The sequence below is a fragment of the Peromyscus californicus genome, unplaced genomic scaffold (genome assembly GCF_007827085.1).
Source record: "Peromyscus californicus insignis strain IS unplaced genomic scaffold, ASM782708v3 Scaffold_5__1_contigs__length_169319896, whole genome shotgun sequence".
NCBI lineage: Eukaryota > Metazoa > Chordata > Mammalia > Rodentia > Cricetidae > Peromyscus > Peromyscus californicus.
Window position 1 is genome coordinate 9,270,686 of NW_026294573.1, and position 22,726 is coordinate 9,293,411.

Here is a 22,726-nt window from a genome sequence, read left to right on the forward strand (position 1 = left end):
CAGCTCCCTTCTGATACGCTCTCTGACTCCTAGAGCTGGCAGCATCGGAGGGAGTCGGGAGTGCCCTCTGGTCACGCCTTCCCTTGGCTGTGTTCTTCGGAATTCTAGCCTGGAACCTGGTTGCTTTGAGTGTGCTCAGGTGGGGAGAACATGAGAGAAGGTAAAACAGGAAGCCCCCGGGCTCTTCTAGCTCACTTGCCGGTGTGTACCCGACCTGGATGCTGGGAGTGGTCCACCGTAGGTGTAGAGCAGGAGTTTGGTGGAGACACGAATGAGCTTGTGTATGCTGGGGACTGTCCATCTGCTGTGGTGACAGACTGTATGTGGAAGAGACAATGTGAGGGGCTCACTTCCTCCACCACTGCTGAGGCTTGTCCCGGGTCCCTGGGTGCGGGGCTTGGGGATTGTGTATGTGTGTATCTGTAGAACTGGGCAAAGTATCTAGGGATATGAATTTAGTGTGTATATAAATATTCAGTGTGTGTATAAATGTGGGCACATTATTATGGATATGTGTGTAAGTGTATATGAGATTGTGTCTGTGAATGTGTATATGAGAGTATGTGTGTTGTACATATGTATGTGTGTCCTTATGTGAGGGAGAGAGAGACAGGGAGGAAGAGAGAGAGAGAGAGAGAGAGAGAGAGAGAGAGAGAGAGAGAGAGAGAGAGAGAGAGGAATTCTCAGAGTGTTGGATATGGATGGTGGGGACCATGGACACACTTCCCTCAGTCCTGTTGCCCTGGATCCAGCAAGGCTCTGATCTTCACTCTCCCAGGTGACCCACCCTTATATGTAAGCAGAGGATCTGCAAGGTGACCAGGAGGTTTGAAGGACTTGTCCTTGATACAAATTCTGGCTGGAGTGGTGGTGGTAGGCACTGATTAAGTCTGAGTAGACACACTGACATAGTCCCTGCCTCTACTCTGCTCTGTTATTGGGCGAAAGTTTGAGGAGGTTGGTCAAGAGGTCAGATTCTGAGGCATCTGAGGCCACATCCCTCATCTGCCCAGGGGATCCATGAGGCACTAGGCATGACCCTCCAGCCAGGCAGAACCCAGCCGCCCACTCACAGTGACTCCCTCTACTTTGGGGTCCCTCCTGTCTAGTTAGTGGTCCCCAACTCTACCTGTTCTGTTCCTTGTGACCACTGCCCCCACCTCAGGAGGCAGGTTGGGATCTTGCCTTACTTCCAGTAAAATGGCTTCTCTTTCATATTAGGCCAAGGCGAGAGAGCGGAGACATTTATGAAACTTTGTTTAATGTACTGAAAAGCCATCGGCCAGAACATTTAGGAAATTGATTTTCCTGGCATTGATGAACTCGTTTTATTTTACCCCAGTATTAATTACTTTTTTTTAAAACAAATTAATTTAAGAGTCGTAAAACCTAACAAGTGAGCCAAATGTCCATAGATCATGTCCTGCTCCGCCCCACCCCACACTGGTCCCCTCCCTCCATGGGTGGGGGCTCAAGGTAGAGGGGCTTCTTGTCTCTTTCTCCCCGGCTCCCTCCAGAAATGACACACCCCTCTTTCCCCTGTAGGAGAAGCCTCCTCTCTGAGGGACTATGCTGCTTCCACCATGACGGAGTTCCTCGGCATGTTTGGCTATGACGACCAGAACACTAGGGATGAGCTGGCCAGGAAGCTCAGTTTTGAGAAGCCGCATGCAGGCTCCACCCCTGAGGCGGCTGCCTCTTCCATGTTGCCTACTTCAGAAGATACCCTCAGCAAGCGGGCACGTTTCTCCAAATATGAGGAATACATCCGTAAACTCAAGGCTGGCGAGCAACTTCCCTGGCCCGCCCATGGCAGCAAGGCTGAGGACCGGGCCGGCAAGGAGGTGGTGGGCCCCTTGCCCAGCCTCCGGCTACCCAGCAACACAGCCCACCTGGAAACCAAGGCCACCATCTTGCCGTTACCGTCACACAGCAGTGTCCAGATGCAGAACCTGGTAGCCCGCGCTTCCAAGTATGACTTCTTCATCCACAAACTGAAGACGGGTGAGAACCTGAGGCCTCAGAACGGAAGCACATACAAGAAGCCATCCAAGTATGATCTGGAAAACGTCAAGTACCTGCACCTCTTTAAACCAGGGGAGGGCAGCCCTGACATGGGCGGGGCCATTGCCTTCAAGACAGGCAAGGTGGGGCGCCCGTCCAAGTACGACGTTCGGGGCATCCAGAAGCCAGGCCCTACCAAGGTTCCGCCCACCCCCAGCCTGGTTTCTACACCCCTCGCCAGTGTGCCCAGCGCTCCCAGCGCCCCTGGGCCGGGACCTGAGCCGCCTGCCTCCCTGTCCTTCAACACTCCTGAGTACCTGAAGTCAACCTTTTCCAAAACGGACTCCATCACCACGGGAACTGTCTCCACTGTCAAGTAAGGAGCCCCCCTCCTCCCCCACTGCCTGCATGAACCCTGGAGGGCCAGACTGGATAGGGAGGTCGACCTCCTTACCTGTGGTGGACACAGTCACTTGTGTAACCAGATTGCCACGTGTGTGCACACATGTACACGCACACACACATACATAGCTGCTCTTGTGCCCTCATCCAGTGCTCTTGCACTGATCTTAGACCTGCATATGACACATCTCCTATGTACCCTTACACTGTCACACAACCTCTGTGCGCTCCTTGTTTACTAACCTCCGTGGCCGTGACCTGTACCCTCTGCCCTCCGCCCTCTGCCCTCTGCCACAAGGGCTGAATGCAGGCTGTGGTTGGTAGAAACAGCTCACTCTGGGGTGGGAGTGGGGGCTGAAGTCCAGGTGGCGGCCTTGGCTTCTGGTTCAGAGCCTGGTCCATGGAAATGGCAGGAAGTTAGGTGGGGGTTAGGTGGGAACCGCAACCCAGGGATAGAAGATTGGCCTGGATGACAAAACAATGGGTCTTGTAAGGCCAAATGACACTGTCCCTCAAGCCATTTCCTCTGCTATAGCAGTGTGGGGCCTCCAGGTCCTGGAAGCTGTGAACCGGGCAGATCCGGTCTGTACCCTTTGGTTTGAGGGTGGGGAAATGAAAACGGCTACCCTGCACGGGTGTCTGGCACTGTCCTCCTCCTCTGCCTCCTCTCCGTTGCCCAGTGTTTCTCCTAAGCCTTTACCCCACTCATTCTCATTGCTTGCTGGGGGCCTCAGGCCCTGGCTTCCACCCAGGCTCACTGTAGGCCTGGCTGGGCCTTTCAGCCCCACCTGTCAGAGGTGGGCTAACTGAGCTCCTCTGGGCTTCTGCCAACACACGTTTTCCACACCACCCTGAGTGCCTCAGAATGATACAGGGCCCAGGAGAGAGGAACCAGGGCCCAGGGCAGGGAGCTGCCCATCAGACACTCCTGGGGCCTGAAGCCACCCCCATCCGCTAATCGGCTGTGCCCTCCCTGTGTGTCTTACCAGGAACGGATTGCCCACAGATAAACCAGCTGTCACCGAAGATGTAAACATTTACCAGAAATATATTGCCAGGTAGGCCCCTGGGGAGGAGCCTGTGGACAGAGGTCGGGGGGGAAAGCCAGGAGTGCCCAAGGACTCTGGGACCACCTATGTATTAGTTCGTCCCTAAGGCCAAGAGACTGCCTTCTCCACGTCACCTTTCTCTCTCTAACCTCCCCAGAGAGGCTGCTCCTGTGTCCATCTTAGATCCTCCTTTCTGTGATAGTGCAGGCCACACAGTCCTTAGGCAACTTATAACCCAAGTAGGGCTCTAGGAAAAGGCTTGGTACCAGGTCTGCCACAGGTGAGGATGGGGGCCCCTCTACCACCGACCTGGGTCCTGCCTTCATGTGGGGCCTTGGATAGAGTGCAGACCGCAGTAGAGCTGTTGGGGTTGAGGGAAATAGTCATTCTCCTGCCATGGCCTGCTGGGATCCCAGGGTTGGGGGGATGGGGGTCGGGAGTGGGGGAGGGGGACTCTGATGAAGCCCAGACTTGAGATCCATCCTAAAGGAGGCAGGATTGGCAGATGAAGATCCATCTCCACACATTCCCCAAATCGAGCCTCTCAAGGGACAGGTGGCAGGGGTCACGCCCTGGTGGCATCTGTCTTCCTGTGGTCTTCCATGTTCTTCTCCACCCTCTGTCTTCTCTTAATTGTTATCACCGTCATTACTGTGAGTGCCTCAGCAGATGGCCCCTTTGGCAGCTTCCATTGAAATGTGGGTTGCCGGTGGCTTTCCCTGTGCGGTGGGGCTTCTTCCCCCAACCCTCCGATACAGTGCATCACCACGGAAAGGAACTGGCTGGCAGAATGAGGCGCCTTCCCCCGGGGCTCTTATGGCTGGCTTTCCCCAGAGTGGCTGGCCCCGTCTGGCCATCACCAAGGCTGTGAGAACCACACTCTGGCTCATCCAGGCCCAGAGAGCGGCCATTCTGGGGTCAGCGGTCCAGGGCTCCTGGCCGTGCACTTGACTGGAAAGTCAGCCCCCTGCCTCGGGAAGCCAAACAGATGCCATGCTTTAAAAATTCATAACTCTGGACTGTTTCAAGTGTCAGGAAAAGCCCAGAACAGAGAGAGAGCCTTCAACACCTCTCATAACATCCCAGGGTTGGCCCAGCCGGGGGCCCCTCCCTGGTCAGAGCTGGCGGGATGGGGGGGATGGGGGGATGGTCGAGCCACTACTTGCATGGGCTCTAGGTCTCCCCTCTGTCTGTCTCTTACTCCAACTTGATGCTGTCCCCACCTGAGTCCCGACCTCTGCTCCATCTGGCGCTGCCTTCCAGGCCGGAGCTAGCAGTCAGGCAGCCTGGTAGGCCTGAGATTCCTGACAGGGTCCAAATCCTGGCCCTGGCTTTCCCAGTCTCTGCCATTTCACCCTTGTCCCTCGGTATTGCCACCCAGGCCCTCTAAACCCCAGAAGAACATCCCCAGGCAGAAATAGCTGTTCAGACCTGGGTTCTTGAAGAGTCCTTTCAGGGACTGGCATCCCAAGATGGGTCTGACCCTCTCCTCTCACTCCTCTTCAGGTTCTCAGGGAGTCAACACTGTGGCCACATCCATTGCGCCTACCAGTACCGAGAGCACTATCACTGCCTGGACCCAGAGTGCAACTACCAGGTATGGGCCACACTTTGCTCACTCGCCAGCATAGATTCTTGCTGGAAGTAGGTGGGGACAGGAGGGTCCTCCACTAGCTATCTGAATTTCACATGGGTATACCGGCAGAGAGCACAGACCAGCAGTCTGCATTCCCAGGCTCCTGCTAAGCAAGCAAGCAGTAGGGTGTCTACAGCAGCCATTGATGTCTCAGTGGTGCAAATCCCTTTCCCTGGGACGGGGCTATACCCATTGGTTTGCACCCCTTAGTTAACGGTCTTTCTGGGACTTGCAAGGGTTGGTCTTACCACTTCATTTTCAAGATGAAACACTGAGATCACATGTTCAGTGCTACTGGCAAGTACAGAGCTGGCGAAGAGGTAATGCTGGGCCATCTGCACGGGCTGCTCCCTCTGTCCGGCCTGCTCAGCCTGTGCACTGAGCACTAGGTAGAATGTGTCATCAGCCACCAGAGCCCCGGCCCGATGGGCTAGCCCAGTGCGTCTTTATGCTCCTGGGTGTGGCCATGGGGAGCCTTGGGAGAGGTCAGGGAAGGAACTGTGGTTCCTGAGTCTTTGGAATCATTCCCACCAAGGGCCAGGGTGCCGGGAACTGACTGGGCAGTCTGGGCTGCCTTGACCCCGAGCAGGGTTATTTATAGGGTGACCCGAGGGCCTTAGGGCCAGCCCTGGTCCAAGCACTCTTGGCACGTGGACTGGGGGCACGGGCTTCTGCCGACTTGGTGCTCTCTCCTGGCAGAGGTTCACAAGTAAGCAGGACGTGATCCGACATTACAACATGCACAAGAAGCGCGACAACTCCCTGCAGCACGGCTTTATGCGCTTCAGCCCGCTGGACGACTGCAGCGTCTACTACCACGGCTGCCACCTCAACGGGAAGAGCACCCACTACCACTGCATGCAGGTGCCTGCCGGGCCGGCCGCTGAGCCGCCACCTGTGGAGTCAGGGGCCCAGCTGGCGATGCAGGACAGGGGTGGCTGGCCAGTAGAGCCCCAGAAGCTCAGATGTCGACAGTGTCTGGTGGCCAGGGTGGGGCCGTCCCTGTTGCCATACTTGGCGTGGGGGAAATTCAGTGAGCTGTTTATATAGACCGACATTTTTTGGGCTTTAACACCAAGAGCAGCGTTGCAAATGATTCCCGCAGAGGTTTTTGTTTAATTCTTTGTTTTAATGCCACACCGAGTCTGGGCTTTTTCAAGGTGTCAAGCCCAGGAGGAGCAACTTGGGGTTGCAAATAGCAGCCCTCACGCCTCCCCCGTATTTGTCAGGAGTTGTTATGGCCTCCGTGAAACAACCTGGTGTGAGGGGAGGGGGGCCACCCTCTGGGCCTGAGACGGTGCAGACACTGGCATGGGCCAGCCTTCGAGGGTGCTCAGAGACAATGCTTTTTACTCAATATGGCAACGTTGTCTGCCTGGCCCAGCTGCAGTGGGTGGGAGGGCCCTGTGCCCAGGAGCCATCCACTAAGGAAGTCCCAGAGCTAAAGGTGACCTCCAGGGTCCAGTTTTTGTCCAATCCCAAGGCTTTAGAGAGATAGAGCCACCAACTAGGACCCCAAACCTAATTTCTCGAGAAGATGGGACCCTCATCTGGGCCTGAAAGTATATTGGGTCCAAAGACAGCCTCATACTCTGCAGACGGATCCCAGTCACTCCTAGGGAAGGCTGGAAGGTCACTGGAGGTTGTCTTTGCTTCAGAGCCTGGGTCAACCTGAGGAGTTTGAGGTTTGAAGGTGCTGAGCTCCCCTGAGCCCTGGCTCCAGCCACAACACTGAGTTGGTTAGCCTGGGAAGATCAGGCTTGCGCCCCTTGACCACATTCTGGCCTGTGCAGGTGGGATGTAACAAGGTGTACACGAGCACCTCGGACGTGATGACCCATGAGAACTTCCATAAGAAGAACACCCAGCTCATCAACGATGGCTTCCAGCGCTTCCGAGCCACCGAGGACTGTGGCACAGCCGACTGTCAGTTCTACGGACAGAAGACCACACACTTCCACTGTAGGTGAGTGAGCGGCCCACTGAAGGCCGGAAGAGGCACCGGCGGGGAAGCCAGTGGACCACCAGGGCCCTGCTCCTCCCGGGAGTGGAGGCAGGAGCAGGGCTGCTTGATGGCTCTGCCCGGCTGTCCTCCCCGAGGGTCCATCCCTCCCAGAGCAGGGCACCGTCAGGGTGGGGCCTCCCCTGGGTTCCACGAGACCCGTGTCAGTGTCCCCATGTCCCACGCAGGCGCCCCGGCTGCACGTTCACCTTCAAGAACAAGTGTGACATCGAGAAGCACAAGAGCTACCACGTCAAGGACGACGCGTACGCCAAGGACGGCTTCAAGAAGTTCTACAAGTACGAGGAGTGCAAGTACGAGGGCTGCGTGTACAGCAAGGCCACCAACCACTTCCACTGCATCCGCGCGGGCTGCGGGTTCACCTTCACCTCCACCAGCCAGATGACCTCACACAAGCGCAAGCACGAGCGCAGGCACATCCGCTCCTCGGGCGCCCTGGGACTGCCAGCCTCGCTGCTGGGTGCCAAGGACACGGAGCACGAGGAATCCAGCAACGACGACCTCGTGGACTTCTCTGCCCTGAGCAGCAAGAACTCCAGCCTGAGCGCCTCGCCCACCAGCCAGCAATCTTCTGCGTCCCTGGCCGCCGCCGCAGCTTCCGCCACCACGGCTGAGGCCATACCCAGTGCCACCAAGCCTCCCAATAGCAAGATGGCGGGCCTGCTGCCTCAGGGCCTGCCTGGGTCCATCCCCCTAGCATTGGCCCTCTCCAACTCAGGCCTACCCACAACCGCACCCTACTTCCCTCTCCTCCCTGGCCGTGGGAGCACCTCACTGCCTGTGGGATCTCCGGGGCTCCTGGGCGCCATGTCCTCTGTGGCCACAACTTCAGCAACCCCTGACATGCCATCTCTGGTGGCTTCTGGAGCTGGAGACTCGGCCCCCACGGCTGCCACCTCTCTCCCGGTGCCCCCTGCCTCCATCATGGAAAGGATCTCTGCGAGCAAAGGCCTCATCTCACCCATGATGGCTAGACTGGCTGCGGCCGCCCTCAAGCCCTCTGCCACCTTTGACCCAGGTGAGCAGGCTGGGCCCTGCCCAGTAAACAAGCACACTTGGAAACTGGCAACTCCCGGTACTCAGACTGAAGAGCCCAGGGCAGGCTGGGAAGAATGTCTGCCCGGTCCATGCTGCTGTGTGTCCCACTCAGCAGCTCTTTCTCTTGGCCTGTTCTCTGTCTCCATCTTGTTGATTTTCTCTTTGGGGGTCCCTCATTTTGGCCACACACCCAGGGACTTTGTGCCTCTGCTTTTCTATATGGGGAGCGGGTCAGTAGTCCCTGTCTCTGAGCGCTTGGGTGTCCTAATGGCTCCAAGTCTCACTGGCTCTGTCACCAGTGAGTCCCTGAGCAGAGCTATCCCGAGTCCCCTCTTCTCTTGGGTCTTCTCTAGCTGCCACAGAGTGGAGCATGAGCCCAGGGTATGGGCATTTGCAGCCCACGTCTGGACAGCACCCCCGGGGACCAAGAGATGACTCAGGCTTTCTCCCTCCGCCCCTTTCTCCTATTCCCCCTCCTCTTCCTTTTCTTTGGGAGGTTGTCTTTATTATTTTGTTTGTTTGTTTGTTTTCCCTGCCCCTCAGAGGGTAATCAGTGCTATTTGGGTTCCTGGAAAGAGTTGAGCTCACACCTGGATATGGCTCCTTTCACTCATTCAGCAACCACTGTGCTTGCCCGGAGTGGCTCGCTGGCTACTTGCTGAGCTGGACGCTGAGGACAGACATAAGCCCCACCCTGTGGAGCTCTTGGGGCAGGGACAGACCTGCCCCCCAGGCATAGCCTCAGCAGCCTGGTTGTCCAGCCTTCATGCTCTGCTCCTGTCCAAAACCATCTCAAAAGTCAGCCAAGGCCGAGGGTCCCTCCCACCCACGTGGGGCTCCGATCCCACCTCTTGAGGACGCTAGTTGCGGGAGGGACCTGGCTTTTTCTCTGGAGCCTAGGGTAGGCGACTGTAGGAGCTACTGTAGTGTGAGCTCCTGAGGACCGGAAGTCCTCTCCAACCCCAGCGAGAGGCCCATGGCCCAGTCTGGAACCCTCCCTGTCTTCCATTCCAAGTTTGGGAGGAGTCTTGCTGTAGCTCCATTCCTCCAGCCAAGGGCCTGCAGATAGGGCCACAGAAGGCTGCTACCAGACTACCAGGGTATTTCTTTTCCCTAGAAAAATTTCTTCCCCTCATCCCCCAAAAGAGAAAGGTCAGGTAAAGGGGAGGGGAGCTGTTTCCCTTTATTTTTAATAAAATGTCACTCGCTGTCTGTGGAGCAGCTCTCTGTAAGCTGTAGTGCCTTGGGGCAAATTAATATTTCAGTCACTTGGGGATTGTGGAGCAAGGCTCACTGGACACTGTCCTGTCAGCAACTTCCTTTGCCCGTGCCCCGCCAGCCTCCTGTGGCCTCTTCCCACCAAGCTCCCCCTCATACCCAGCCAGGCATCCAGGGCAGGCCTGGAGTCTTTGCCCCGGACAGCTTGACAGACGGAGAGGTCACATAGATTGAACCACCCTGATTGGCCGTCAGCCTTGATAGCCCTGACACAGCAGATGCCCTCCTCAGGCATGCTCAGTGCGGACGGAGTTGTCGCCTCGGCAACAGTGGGCAGGGACTATGGAGGGGCCGCTCCCAGTCCAGATCTGCCACTTTGCCTCAGCATTAACGGAGTCTTTAATAAAAGCTTAAGCGGCAGCCCCACAAATCGACTGTGACAGTTGGTGGAGGAAATGAAGGGCCCCTGTCCCCGCCCAGGCCCCCTCCCCAGCCCCCCACCCTCCTCCTCCAGGAGGCCCTAAGCCAGGACAACTTTGACATAATTTTGCAATAATTATCACTTGAAGAATTGCCACACAGGGGTACACGTCGCAAGTGATCACGTCAGTGGGAAGAATCGCTGACCAGCAGCTAGTCCTCCTGGGGCCCCCCTGCCTATCCAGCCCGCTGCCCTTCCTTCGGGGGTGGGGGTGGGGGCATCAGAGTTTGTGCCTCTGTGAAACCTGAACCCCTCTGATCCCATCTTCCCTCCCCTCCCCTGCAGGAAGTGGGCAACAGCCCACCCCCAGCAAGTTCCCCCAGGCCCAGGTGAAGCAGGAGCCTGGTGACAGTGTTGGCACCCCCGGCCCCCACGAGGCCTCCCAAGACCGTAGTCTAGACCTGACTGTGAAGGAGCCCAGGTGAGGCAAGGCCAGAGAAGCCCCTGCAGGAGCTGGCCTGGGCCCCAGAGAGGTGGCCTGGGCCTGTGTTCTCAGCCAGCCCTGGGGACCTGAGCTCACCCTCCTGTCCAGGGTTCACCCTCCCGGTGCCCAGTTACAGCAGAAAATCAAAGCCCCGGAGCCTGGGCTGACTGGCTGGGAGGGCGGGGCCTCCAGATCTGGCCCCACGGATGTCTGAGTTGAAGCCCCTTGGTTTGTGTGTTCTAGTAATGAATCAAATGGCCACACAGTCCCGGCAAATTCATCTCTTTTATCCTCGCTTATGAATAAGGTAAGAACCATCCATCACACGCCTCCCATTCCCCCACCCAGAGAAATTAAAGCTGTGCTGGGGGGTTGGGGGGATGTGTTTGTTTTTTAATGTTTTCCCTCTAATAAGATGAGTTTGTACCATTTAAATTTTGAGGCCATTTTTCATCGAATATAATTTCAGAGCCACTGCTTACAAATTAATTTAATGAACTGGCTGAAGAAATATATTTCAGCCCCTGACACCTTTTTTCCCTTCGGATGGAGGGCTCCAAAAGCTTTTCCGGAACCCTCTAACTTCTCTGGCCCTCAGTTATTAATGTTATTTATTTATTTTATATATTTTTGTTGGTTTAAAAAGGGGTGGGGGAGGGGCACTAAATTGGGAGCAAAGCATCAATTCCCACTTTTCGGCTTGAGTAATGGTCTCGGACGCCTTCCGGAGAGGTCGCTCCAGAACATTTATTTTAAATAATGCAGGGTCTTTGTAAATTATACATCATCTCAAATATATTTTCCCCTTCACATGATAAATTTGACTGCAGCAAGATTAATTTGGTTACTGTACACAAGTGACTCGATTGAAGAGGGAGCGGGGTCTGGGCTGGACCTCGTGCGGTGGGTGGGTTCCAGCCGGGCGCCATCGGTGCAGGAGCCCCAGCGTCGATGGCCGGCCAGCTGCCTGCCCTCTCCTGGTTGCTCTCCTGCTGTCCTTTGCCCACCTCTGGTCACTGCCCCCTGCTCCCTCACAGTCCTTCCTCAGAAGCCTACCAGCTCCCCTCCCACGTGAGCAGCAGCAGCGAACCTGCTTGCTCTCACCCCATGAGTCTGCCTTACCCTCCTTTGGGTGGCTTTTGTTCTCAAGAATTCATAGCCCGACCCCCCCATCCCTCCGCCTGCATTTCTTTGGAATACCTTCTGGAAGGGGAATGACCAGGGAGGGGCCAAGAGAGGGGAAAATGGGCTGCAGTGTGCGCCCTGAGCAGCAGCCTCCGCTTGACAGATGACTCCAGCAGCAGGCTAGTCTGCTACCTGGGGCCCTGCCTCCGGGGACCAGAGCCACAGTCTTTCAGATGGGCCTCCTCTCTAGCCAAGGCCAAAAGGGTACCTGTGTTCTCTGCTCCCAGCACACACAGGGCTCCAGCAGTCAGGAGGATAGGCACTGTCTGTCCTGAAGTTCCCCCAGCTCCAAGCTCACCTCTGTCCTTACAGATGTCTCAGGGCAGCCCCGGCCTCGGCAACTTGCTGAACATCAAGACAGAAGTGGAGGGGAGCCCGGCTGCGGAGTCCTCGCCTTTCGTGGGCAAGGCTGTGAAGGCGCTTGTTCAAGAGAAGCTGTCAGAGCCTTGGAAGGTTTATCTCCGCAGGTGAGGGCTCTACAGAGAACGGTGTGGGGGCGCAGAGGGTCTTGCTCTCACCTACCCCGGTGGCCAGAGCCCCACCTCTGACAGAGGCCCTCTAACTGGTGAGCTCCTTTGACTAGGTTTGGTACCAAGGACTTCTGTGATGCCCAGTGCGACTTCCTCCACAAGACCCATTTCCACTGTGTGGTGGAGGAGTGCGGCGCGCTCTTCAGCACCCTGGACGGGGCCATCAAGCATGCAAAGTGAGTGAGGGGCTGGAGGGTGGAGAGCGTAAGGGTGACCCTTCAAACAGCCCCATCCGTGCTGGGCCCCAGGCCTGGTTGGGGATGGAAGTAGCGCAGGCCTCTAGCCACCCTCCAAGCAGTATCCCAGTGCAGTTATTACCAGGCCACAGACCTGGCTTCTTCATAGGCCCTACCCAAGGCAGGGGGCAGGCTTCCCTCCCTCCTGCACACAGACCCAGAGCACCAGCTGCTACCTGCCAGGCCTAGTGGGGCCAGCAGCCCTGCACAGGTGCCCCCGCCCCCCGGAGAATATTTAGAAAGGCCAGGGCCCGGCTAGAAAGACTTGGTTTCGATCCAGGGCGGGGCTCCTGGGTGACGGCCTTTCTAGCAACATGTGAGACCTTTCTATTTCCTTTGACCCAATGAATTGCAGTGACTTTGTGATTTCCATGGAGATAAAAAGCAATGCCAGCCAGCGCTGCCTGTGACGGTACTCCGTACATCTCTAGGCCCCATGTCGGGCTTTCCTCCCAGCTGCTGCACCAGAGCCTACTGAACACTGAGAGTCCTCCCTGTGACTCTCAGAGTGCTCCCTCAAGGGGAGGGGCCTGGTGAGACAGGCCTGTTCTCTGGCACTCAGCCCCAGTGTAGGGAGGAGCTCAGGACACAAGTCAGCAGTAGAAAGACGGAGTTAGGGTCTAGCCCAGGCTCAGAATGACAGTGGAATCGACAGTTTGTCTCAAGTTCCTCTGCTCAGGTAAGGTCAGGGGAGACCTCCCGAGTCCAGGGGGGAATGAGGTAGAGCTCCTAGGCCCCTGAGTTGTGATAGGGTCACATGAGGTGACAAGCGTGCTCAGGCAGGGAAGAGGTGACCTGGCGGTGGGTCCTCTTGACTGATGTCCTGAGACACCTCTTCTGCCTCTCGTAGCTTCCACTTCCGGACAGAGGGAGGAGCAGTGAAGGGAACTACAGAGGCTTCCTTCCCAGCCTCTGCTGCCGAGACCAAACCTCCCTTGGCGCCCTCGTCCTCACCAGCACCTCCTGGCACCATGGTCCCTGGATCTTCCCTGGAGGGGCCCACTCCCAGCCCCGTCTCCGTGCCCTCCACCCCCACCCTGCTCGCCTGGAAGCAGCTGGCTTCCACCATACCCCAGATGCCTCAGATTCCCTCGTCAGTGCCTCACCTGCCCACTTCGCCCCTGGCGACGACGTCTCTAGAGAGCGCCAAGCCTCAGGTCAAACCCGGGTTCCTCCAGTTCCAGGACAAGTGAGTCCCTTCATGAGCCGGCACCTGTCCCCGTGTCTTGGGAGTGGGTGTGGCCAGGGCAGCAAGGAGGCCCTGCTCCTCACCCTGCAGAGTTACACTGCTGTCCCCAGCCTCTGGGACTTAGCTGTCCAGCTGTACACTTGTACTGAGTAGCCAGTGGGTGGGGGGACGAGCGTTCAAGTGGCCTTAGCTCCAGTGGTCCATGGGGATCCTGCAAGGACTGGCTTAGGGACAGGGGTTCCTCAGGAAATTTTCTGGGTCTATGAAAAGGCTATGTGTTCCCTCTGGGCCACCTTGCTGGCCAACTCTGAGGTGCATACCCAGGCTGAGTGAATAGGGAACAGGGCCTAGGCCCCTCCAGACCTACACAGTGGTCAGGGGTGGAAGGGACCTTCTTCACTTAATGGTGGTGGCTTCTTGCGGCGAGAACGGTGACTTTGTATCATAAAGTGTGTGGCTTCCTGTTCTCAATAAAAAGTAATAAATTGGATTATTTATACCACCTGAGTAACAGCTGTCCTCCCTCTCTGAGCACCTGGGGCTGGGCCCATGGCATGGAAGGGTCAGTGCTCTTTGGTCCCTCTCCTGTCCCCTGCGCTCCCTCCCTTCCCTGATATGGTTAGCTTCCTTAGTTTCCTGAACTTGGCCAGAGCTCCCACTGTGGGTTCAGTGTCTGGAGACCACGCCTCCCCACATCCCTGTGTAGACTGGGGGCTCCCAGCCACGGCTGCAGCTCCCTGGCACCCAACCCTCATAGACACTAGAGAGTGGTCCAGCTCTTCCCCACTCATCAACACCTCCGCCGGCCCCCATCCCGTCCCAGGTTCCTAGGTTCTTTGGGTAAGGGGGCACTGTAGGCCCCAGTTGACCCTGGGATGTCCCGGCAGCTGTGAGCCTTAGCAGGAACTGACACCAGGCACATGTTACCACTTGCTCACACCCCACAGTAGTGGCACTTCCTGGTAGGGCTGCCCACCCATCTGCAGTCTGTCAGTCAGCCACATCCACGGCAGTGCCATGTCTTACCAGCCAAGCTCTTTCTGGCATCCAGCCAGGACTGGCAGCACTATCCATTATTTTTATGCCCAAGAAGTTATTGCAGTCAACTTATCTCTAATCCTGAGGTGTGGCCTTGGAAACTACATGTCCCAGCATGCACTGCTCCGAGCACCCTCCATATGGCAATCCCCATGTACCAGGCAAGAGTTCCCAAAAGGAGACAGGGATGCATGCTGGGATCTGTAGTCTCTAGCTGAATCATTCGGTTGAGCAGGAGGGTGACCCCCTGCATTCCCCTTGATTACACCCCCGGTGACTGAGAAGGGAACCCTAACACAAGCCAAGTGAGGACATTAGCGTGAGGGCTTGAGATGCCAATGACCTTCTGGGCTGTGGTTTCCTTCTAGCGATCCATGCCTGGCGACGGACTGCAAATATGCCAGCAAGTTCCACTTCCACTGTCTCTTCGGGAACTGCAAGTACGTCTGCAAGACCTCGGGCAAGGCCGAGTCCCACTGCTTGGACCACATCAACCCCAGCAACAGCCTGGTGAACGTGCGAGACCAGTTTGCCTACTACTCTCTACAGTGTCTGTGTCCTAACCAGGTCAGTGAGGCGGGCGGGGGGGAGGGGGCAAGGCCCATGGCAAGCTCCTCCTGGCAGAGACTCTACTTTTCACACCATTTTTAAGTTGGCCTGCAGCAGACCCTGGAAAGGACACTCACTGCCTGTCCCCGGAGCCCCTAGAGGCTCCTGGGCAGGGGTCCAGACTGATGATGCTCAGTTGGTGAGGGTTGTCATTTCAGGCCTGACTCCCAGTGGTGACTAAATGCTATCTCAGCCACTGTGTGTTTGATATCATTCATGTTCATCCTGGAAATAGCTATGTCCCCTTTCCCCAGAGGCCTAGAATTTTAAAATAGGCTCATTGGATAAAGAAATAGAACAGTCTATGCCTAGACAAAAAGGACAGCTCAGGTTTACTTTAAAGGCCTAGTCTTAAGACTGCTACGTGGGGCTGCCTGAGAAGTCACAGGTAAAAGACTGCTAGGATAGATTAGTGATGTCTGCCTAGGTCTGGTCATACAGGAATGAACTTGAAAATAGATTAGTGATGTCTGCTCTGGGTGTGGCATGAGCCAAGAACGACAAGATTACCAGATAGGATGTTTTAATGGAGTGACAAAGCGGACATTTATGCAACTGCGTTTTCTAACTCTGAGCATGGAAGAACACAGGCGCTAAGAACCTTCCATGGCCCAGAGACAAGCAGGAGCCCACAGATGTTACTGACTGAGCTGACGACACACGTACGCCTTGCCTCCCTGTAGCACTGTGAGTTCCGGATGCGGGGACACTACCACTGCCTCCGGACGGGCTGCTACTTTGTCACCAACATCACCACCAAGCTGCCATGGCATATAAAGAAGCACGAGAAGGCCGAGCGGCGGGCGGCCAATGGGTTCAAATACTTCACCAAGCGCGAGGAGTGCGGAAGACCAGGTACCTGAGGCCAGGGCTGGGCAGGGACTTCCAGTAGGTAGCACTGTGGCCCTGATCCCTGGGGTCCTGGTAGCCTGGGCCATCTCTCCAGGTACTCATTTCTGCCGCCACCCCCCCCCCCCCCCCCCCCCCCCGCAACCCCATGATCTACGGGAGATATCACCGATGTCGTCGTCGTAGGCCAGGTGTTGTCAGACTGGTTGTAAAGCATCAGCCCAGAAATCCCAGGAAGAGGGCAAGAGTGGCCGCAAGGACTGTCCCCTCCCAGCACCCTGGGCCACACCCCTGCATCCAGGGCGTGGCTGGTCGCCTTTTCCTTGCACAGGGTGGACCGGGGAGACTTGAGCGTCCAGCAAGCTCTCCCGTTTTGAGCTCGTTTTGTCCAAAATGAGCCGAGTTTATAAATGTGTCCATCCATTTCAGCCGTTTGTCTTCTTTTAAAGCATTTAACATATGCTTGCAATTGCTCTTAGTGCCAGCAACCCGCAGTCAGGCAGATTCTGAGCTCTGCTAGAGGACATGGTGAGCAGGGGAGCCAGAGGCTGCCAGTGGCAGGTGTCCGAGTTCGGTGACAGGGGTCTCTGGGGCAGGTTTTCTTGCTCAACTCAACTGGCCCAAGGTACCGGGCAGGCGGTGCCTGTAGGAAGAGCCTTAGGCGTGCAGGTAGAGAGCAGAGTCTACCCTCGAGCCTCAGCATGAGGCAGACTTCTATGGACCTGTAGATGTAGGGCAGGAATCTCCTAGGAATAGTCTGGAAGTCGGAAGACGAGAGGCAGGTCGGCAGAGGCGATGTCTCCAGGCCAGGCCTCTTCTGGTCCCGTGGTCCCGTGGTCCCGTGGTCATGGTAGCAGGGGTTGGGGAGTCCATGGAGGCTGCGGCCAGCTGCACTCTAGCCCCTCTGTAGGCCAAGGGTGAGACACTCCAAGTTAACTGCCAGAGGGAAGGAAAACAAACCTTTCCTCAAGGATTAGTTCAGAGAGGACCCGTGGCCTGCAGGGGGCTAGTGACCCCGGTGGCAGGCGTCCCACCTGGCCTCTGCTGGACCAGGCTCAGCTTACAGCCATCAAGGCTTCGGGACTGCCCTTATTTACTCAACTTTTGGTGTTTTTAGTAGTAGCTGAGGCCAAACAAAGCTGAGAGATGACATAAGACACCTGGCCAGCCCGATACCATGGCAACGGGCAGGCCCTCACCTGCCCTTAGCTGATGCCTTAGGTCCTGCCACCTCTATTTGTTCTCGGCCTAGAGCAGAGCGGAAGTGGGGGTTGGAGGCAGGGTGGAGGCCAGCTGATCTAAACAAGGTCTGCCCCAGAGAAGGGTGAGGACAGGGGACTTGCTGAGAGGTAGTTTCGCGAAGGTCCCTGGCCCTGGAGCTGTGGCCTCTCCGTGACCGGGGTAAGGGATTAGGGCAAGCCTGCCACGTGCCCCATGCAAGCCAGAGGGGAAGCCAGGGTCAGCCAGCCAGGCAGACTTGGGCTTCCCGGGATGAGCTGGCTACATGAGCTGCTACTCCCTTAGAGAAAGTGCGTTTCCCCCAGATGGCATCTGCCTCCGAACCACACCACCCCTGTCCCTAGCACACCCTCTGGGGAGGCTCATGCTGTGTGGCTACATCCGCAGGCTGCAAGTACAACCAGGTGAATAGTCACTTCCACTGTATCCGGGAAGCCTGCCAGTTCTCCTTTCTCCTCAAGCACCAGATGACCTCGCACGCCCGGAAACACATGCGAAGGATGCTGGGGAAGAATTTCGACCGTGTGCCCCCCTCCCAGGTGAGAGCCTAGGCCATGTGGTGCAACTGTCCTTGCTACCGGGGCAAGGTCATGTTGCCCAAAGTGCCTGAAGAACCCGTGGGCTACTTTCTTAGGGCCCCTCCACTTCCTTTCAGGGTCCCCCGAGCCTGATGGATGCCGAAACGGATGAGGGCTTGGATTATACCGGCTGTAGCCCCGGTGCCGCCTCCTCCGAGTCGTCCACCATGGATCGCAGCTGCTCCAGCACCCCTGTGGGCAATGAGAGTACTGCCGCAGGTGAGTGGCAGGCCTGGCCTTGCCGGCTGGGCCCCTGCTTCCCAGGCCCACAGCTCTGCGGCTGAGTCTTTCTTGGGACAGAAGGTTGCTAGTCAAATGGCCTCCAAGGACGAGATGGTGTGCAGGAGAACAGCTGGCCTGTACAGCACTGGTCACTGAGGCCCCTCCTGCCGCTCTGCCCACCTCTCTGCTGCCCACCTCCAGGTCACTTCAGTTTCCCTAGAGAGGGGCCAGGGCTTGTCCCATTAGCCGCAGAGAAAGCAGCATAGACCCTGTGCCGGCCTTCCTCCTGGCCTCAGTCCCAGCCTCCGTCCAGAACCCAGGGCCCCGGAGAGGCCCCTGCCTCCCGGCCCTGTCCTCAACAAGGCCCTCCCTGGACACCTGGTGCCTACCGACCGGGACCTCCGCCCGCACCCACCAGTCTCTCTCCTCTGCCCCCCATCTTTGTCGTACCTCTCTGCTCATCTGTCCACACGTTTCCATAGTGCACTTGCTCTAGCCATTGGGTTTCTCATTTGGGTTCTTTTTGTTTGTTCTTTGTTTTGTTTTGTTTTTCTGCTTTTCTCCACCCTCTCCAGGCTGCCCGGTTCCTCCTCCTCCTCCTCTTCCTCCTCCTGCTGCGTCTGGTGACGAGGCTGCTCGTGGGGCTGCACCGCCCCCCCTGACTCCATCCTTCCCACCGGCTGTGCTCCGGCCCCCCCTGCCCCCTCTCCCATGCCTCTTCTCTCCGTCCTGTCTGTCATACTCTCTGCTCAGTGCCACTCTCGGAGCCAGCCGGGGCCTGGCCCACCCCATCAGCAGCCCACCCAGCTTCCCGCCCATCACTGCCACTCCAACTCCAGTAAAAAGTGCCGCCCCCCTAGTTCAGGACGCTGCAGGTAACTCATACATGCCTTCTTGCCAGTATCTGCCACCCCGACTGATCCTCAAGGCTATGATCCAGGACTGGACCCTTTTCTGTGGCTAGCAGAGCCAAGGGCAGGGCCACCCCACACCCCTAACAGCCAAATACCGCAGAGAACAGATGGCCACTGCCAGGGTCCTCCTGGGTGACCTGTGAGATCCTTGTCCTCCTTGGCCCTGTGAGGGGCGGAGCCCTACTGCTGTTCTCAGATCCCTTGGGAGCTCCCCAGGTCCAGAGGGTTCTGATGCTGGTTTGAGCCTCCTCCCTCTGCCGAAGCTGAACAGGGAGAAGAAATCTGTGGCGCCTCCAGGCTCACTCAGTGCTCTGTGCTAGATGACTCTTGCCATCCCAGCCCCCACACCAGGGCCCTCGTGGGAATGGTGCGGCCCCGTTCCTTGGGTGGACAAGGTCACCCCAGGTCTCTATCCATGAGCTCCTGCTTCACTTTATGAGCCAGGGGTTGGGCCATCCCCAGGGGTGGTGGCCCGGGGTGGTGGCCCTGAGCGGGGCAGAGTGAATTCAGCCACTGAAAGCTCTGTTGCCAGCAGAGCCAGGCAAAGCCCCATGACTTCAAGCTGCAGGGCTCTGTCCCCACAGATTTCTAGACCTTACCTCCTGCCTGGATGTCCCCACACCATCCATCCCAGCCCTTGGTTTCTCTTCATTTGCCAAAGCTGGGTGATCGGGCCTTCTTTTCAATATGCTATTGCAGAATTTTGAAAAAGAGTGGTAGGGAGCCAGGCATCCTGGGAAGGCTCAGGGAAGAAGATGCCTCCATCTACCCTGGGCAGGGCCAGGCCTGGGGTCTTTTGTTCCTGGGGAATGAAGGATGGAATGCCAGGGCTGATGGCCTCTTCCCCAGTGTGACAGAGCTAGCAGGAGGCAGTTGCGGATGTTGTCGGGTGCCTTCCAGGAAGGCAGGGAGAGGCCTGTGGCCACAGTCTTCTGTGAGAAGCAGGGTGGGACCAGGGTGGCTCTCGGAGAGCAAGGTCCCCACTGAGCCCCTGAGTTCAGGCCTCAGGCCAGGCAGAAAACTCTGAAACCTTAAAGGAACTTCTGGTATAGAGGAGATGTTTCTAGGGGCAAGGAGTCACAGGCCCACAAGGCCCTGGGGCACTCAGCATCCCTGATTCCAGGAGGCAAGTCCTCCTGCACAGACAGTTAGGCAGCCGGAGACTGGTGAGCTGGCAGGAAGGGAGCCGGCCTGTCCCTCATTAGAGGCAGGCGTGTGATGGCGTCCTGGCCTGGGTCCAACTTGGGTAATTACACTCTGCCGACCTAGATTCCCAGCTTCCCCTTCAGCTTCAATTAGCACTGGGATGTGTCCTCACTTCCCACCCAAACTGGCCAGGAAGCGGCCACCACATCCCGGGATGCCTGTGTGGTCATCCTGCAGACCCAGAAGGCAGGGGAAGCCTGGGACTCCTTGCTGTTCCCAAGGGGGCTGTGGGAGAGGCTCCCGGCCAGGGGAAAGCCGGGATGTTGCGCCTAAGCGGTGTCTGCTGGCCACCATGCCAGGATCAGGGGCCCTGTGTGGGTGTGACCCTGGGAACGGTGCCCACGTGGGCCCTGCTGCCAAAAGGGCACCCTTTCCACGCTGACCTCCCTCTGCCCCTCCCTAGGGAACACCATCTCCATGCCGACAGCCTCAGGGGCCAAAAAGCGCTTTTGGATCATCGAGGACATGTCTCCCTTTGGCAAGCGGAGGAAGACGGCCTCCTCTCGCAAGATGCTGGACGAGGGCATGATGCTGGAGGGTTTCCGGCGCTTCGACCTCTACGAGGACTGCAAGGACACGGCCTGCCAGTTCTCGCTCAAGGTCACCCACTACCACTGCACTCGGGAGAACTGCGGCTACAAGTTCTGCGGGCGCACGCACATGTACAAGCACGCACAGCACCACGACCGCGTGGACAACCTGGTGTTGGACGACTTCAAGCGCTTTAAGGCCACACTCAGCTGCCACTTCGCCGACTGCCCGTTCTCGGGCACCAGCACGCACTTCCATTGCCTGCGCTGCCGCTTCCGCTGCACCGACAGCACCAAGGTCACTGCGCACCGCAAGCACCACGGCAAGCAGGACGTGATCAGCGCCGCCGGCTTCTGCCAGTTCAGCTCGAGCGCCGACTGCGCTGTGCCCGACTGCAAGTACAAGCTCAAGTGCTCGCATTTCCACTGCACCTACCCGGGCTGCCGCCACACGGTGGTGGGCATGTCGCAGATGGACTCGCACAAGCGCAAGCACGAGAAGCAGGAGCGAGGGGAGCCTCCCGCGGCCTCGCCGGGGGCGCCCGTCAACCTGGACGGCTCGCTCACGCTGGCCGCCGAGCCCGGCTCGCTGCTCTTCCTGCAGACGGCGGCCGCCGGCCTGGGCCTACTAGGGGACACGGGGGACCCCGGCCCGCCTGCCACCATCCCCGGGCCTCGCGACGGTCCTGCCGCGCCCGCCCCTGCCGCCTCTGCCACCGTCACCGCTGGGGAGTCCTCCCAGGAGGACGATGAGGAGGAACTGGAGCTGCCCGAGGAGGAGGCCGAGGACGACGATGAGGATGACGATGAAGAGGACGACGACGACGACGAGGAAGATGATGATGACGACGACGAGGACCTGCGCACCGACTCGGAGGAGTCGCTGCCTGAGGCTGCGGGCGAGGCGGGCGCGCGGACCCCACTGGCGGCCCTGGGTGGCCCCGGCCCGGCGCCCACCGCCACGTCACCCTAGCTGTCGCGCCACTCAGTCCCCTCTGGAACTGCTCTGTATGTGAACCCCTGTGTACAGACCCCGCTGGGCCGCCCCAGGGAGGGAGGCGCCCTGGCCCCGCCGGTGCTTCCGGACCCCGAGTCCGTCTCAGGGCAGAGGCGGGGACCCCTCTGGTGCTCCGGGCCGCCCGCGCCCTCCCGGCCTGCCCGAGCGGGTGTTCAGGGAATAGCAGGTGCTGTGTCCGGGCGGCAGCGCTACCCTGCGCTGGCCTGCGCTCCTCTCGGTGCCCACACGCGAGGTCCTTGTTTGCTCAGGGGCTCCCCGCGGGGGTCACCGGGTTGCAGGGCGGCAGGCACCTGTAGCATCTGGCAGGGCCCCCCTAATGCAGCTAAGACCTCCCCCTGACTCGGGGGAGGGCGGGCCGAAGACGGTCAGCATCAGCACGGGTGACAGACACTACAGGGACATGGAGGGAATCTCATGCAATCAGCAGCGAGTCGGCATCCCCGCCCCCAGCTGTGGTCCGGGTCTGGTGACGCTCAGGCCCCAGCCCACCCTCCAGCGAATCCAGGCTGTGGTCCAAAGCAGGCACAGCTGGGGCGGGGGGCTGGAGGCGAGGGTCTCGGTCACTCTGGTGCAAACAGGAAGGATGCGACTGGTTTTGGCTTTAATAATCAAAATGGAAAAAAAAAAAACACAAGAAAGTTGTACAGTATTTTTCCTGTAAAGGTTATTATTCTCCATAGAACAAAAAGAGAAGACAATAAATAATAAATAAATAAATAAAGCAGGTGGGTTCGAGGGAGCTGAGCCCCGCCTCCAGACCAGCCCTGGGATTGGGGACCTGAGTGCAATTTCTCCTATGGAATTGTTTAGCATTTATTTTAGAGGCCTCAGTTTGAGGCTTGTCTTCACACTAGCACTGACGGGGGCTGCGTGATTCCAACTTTTAACTTGAATTTTGTAGAGACAAGGAAAAAAACGACTGTTCTCTTGATACAAGTTTGTAGCTAATTTAACACTTGAGGGTTTTTCTGTTGGTTATGCGTGTGGCTTCATAGGGCTTTTTTTCTTCTTCTTCTTCTTCTTCTGTTTCAGTTTTGTTTATTATTTTGTTTGGGATGCTTTTGTGCTGGTACAGCCCACCCAGATTTGGTTCCTTTTCCAAAATACC

The 22,726-nt window shown here is 57.6% G+C and overlaps 1 protein-coding gene across 4 annotated transcripts in view; it reads left to right on the plus strand.

Moving 5' to 3' along the window:
* Casz1 (castor zinc finger 1) overlaps positions 1 to 22,280 on the plus strand; it is a 146,724-nt gene extending 124,444 nt beyond the window's left edge. For 3 of the 4 annotated variants that reach the window (XM_052717353.1, XM_052717354.1, XM_052717352.1), the window contains 17 exons: positions 1,546 to 2,380; positions 3,396 to 3,464; positions 4,962 to 5,052; positions 5,791 to 5,955; positions 6,885 to 7,057; positions 7,282 to 8,132; positions 10,137 to 10,272; positions 10,519 to 10,582; positions 11,773 to 11,927; positions 12,044 to 12,166; positions 13,077 to 13,415; positions 14,822 to 15,020; positions 15,746 to 15,917; positions 17,538 to 17,689; positions 17,806 to 17,947; positions 18,526 to 18,825; positions 20,474 to 22,280. In XM_052717353.1, coding sequence (XP_052573313.1) covers positions 1,546 to 2,380; positions 3,396 to 3,464; positions 4,962 to 5,052; positions 5,791 to 5,955; positions 6,885 to 7,057; positions 7,282 to 8,132; positions 10,137 to 10,272; positions 10,519 to 10,582; positions 11,773 to 11,927; positions 12,044 to 12,166; positions 13,077 to 13,415; positions 14,822 to 15,020; positions 15,746 to 15,917; positions 17,538 to 17,689; positions 17,806 to 17,947; positions 18,526 to 18,825; positions 20,474 to 21,573 — 5,066 coding nt within the window. In that variant the 3' untranslated portion in view covers positions 21,574 to 22,280. The remainder of the gene's footprint in view (positions 1 to 1,545; positions 2,381 to 3,395; positions 3,465 to 4,961; positions 5,053 to 5,790; positions 5,956 to 6,884; positions 7,058 to 7,281; positions 8,133 to 10,136; positions 10,273 to 10,518; positions 10,583 to 11,772; positions 11,928 to 12,043; positions 12,167 to 13,076; positions 13,416 to 14,821; positions 15,021 to 15,745; positions 15,918 to 17,537; positions 17,690 to 17,805; positions 17,948 to 18,525; positions 18,826 to 20,473) is intronic. The other variant, XM_052717355.1, reaches the window with a different exon arrangement.
* Positions 22,281 to 22,726: the final 446 nt, after the last annotated feature.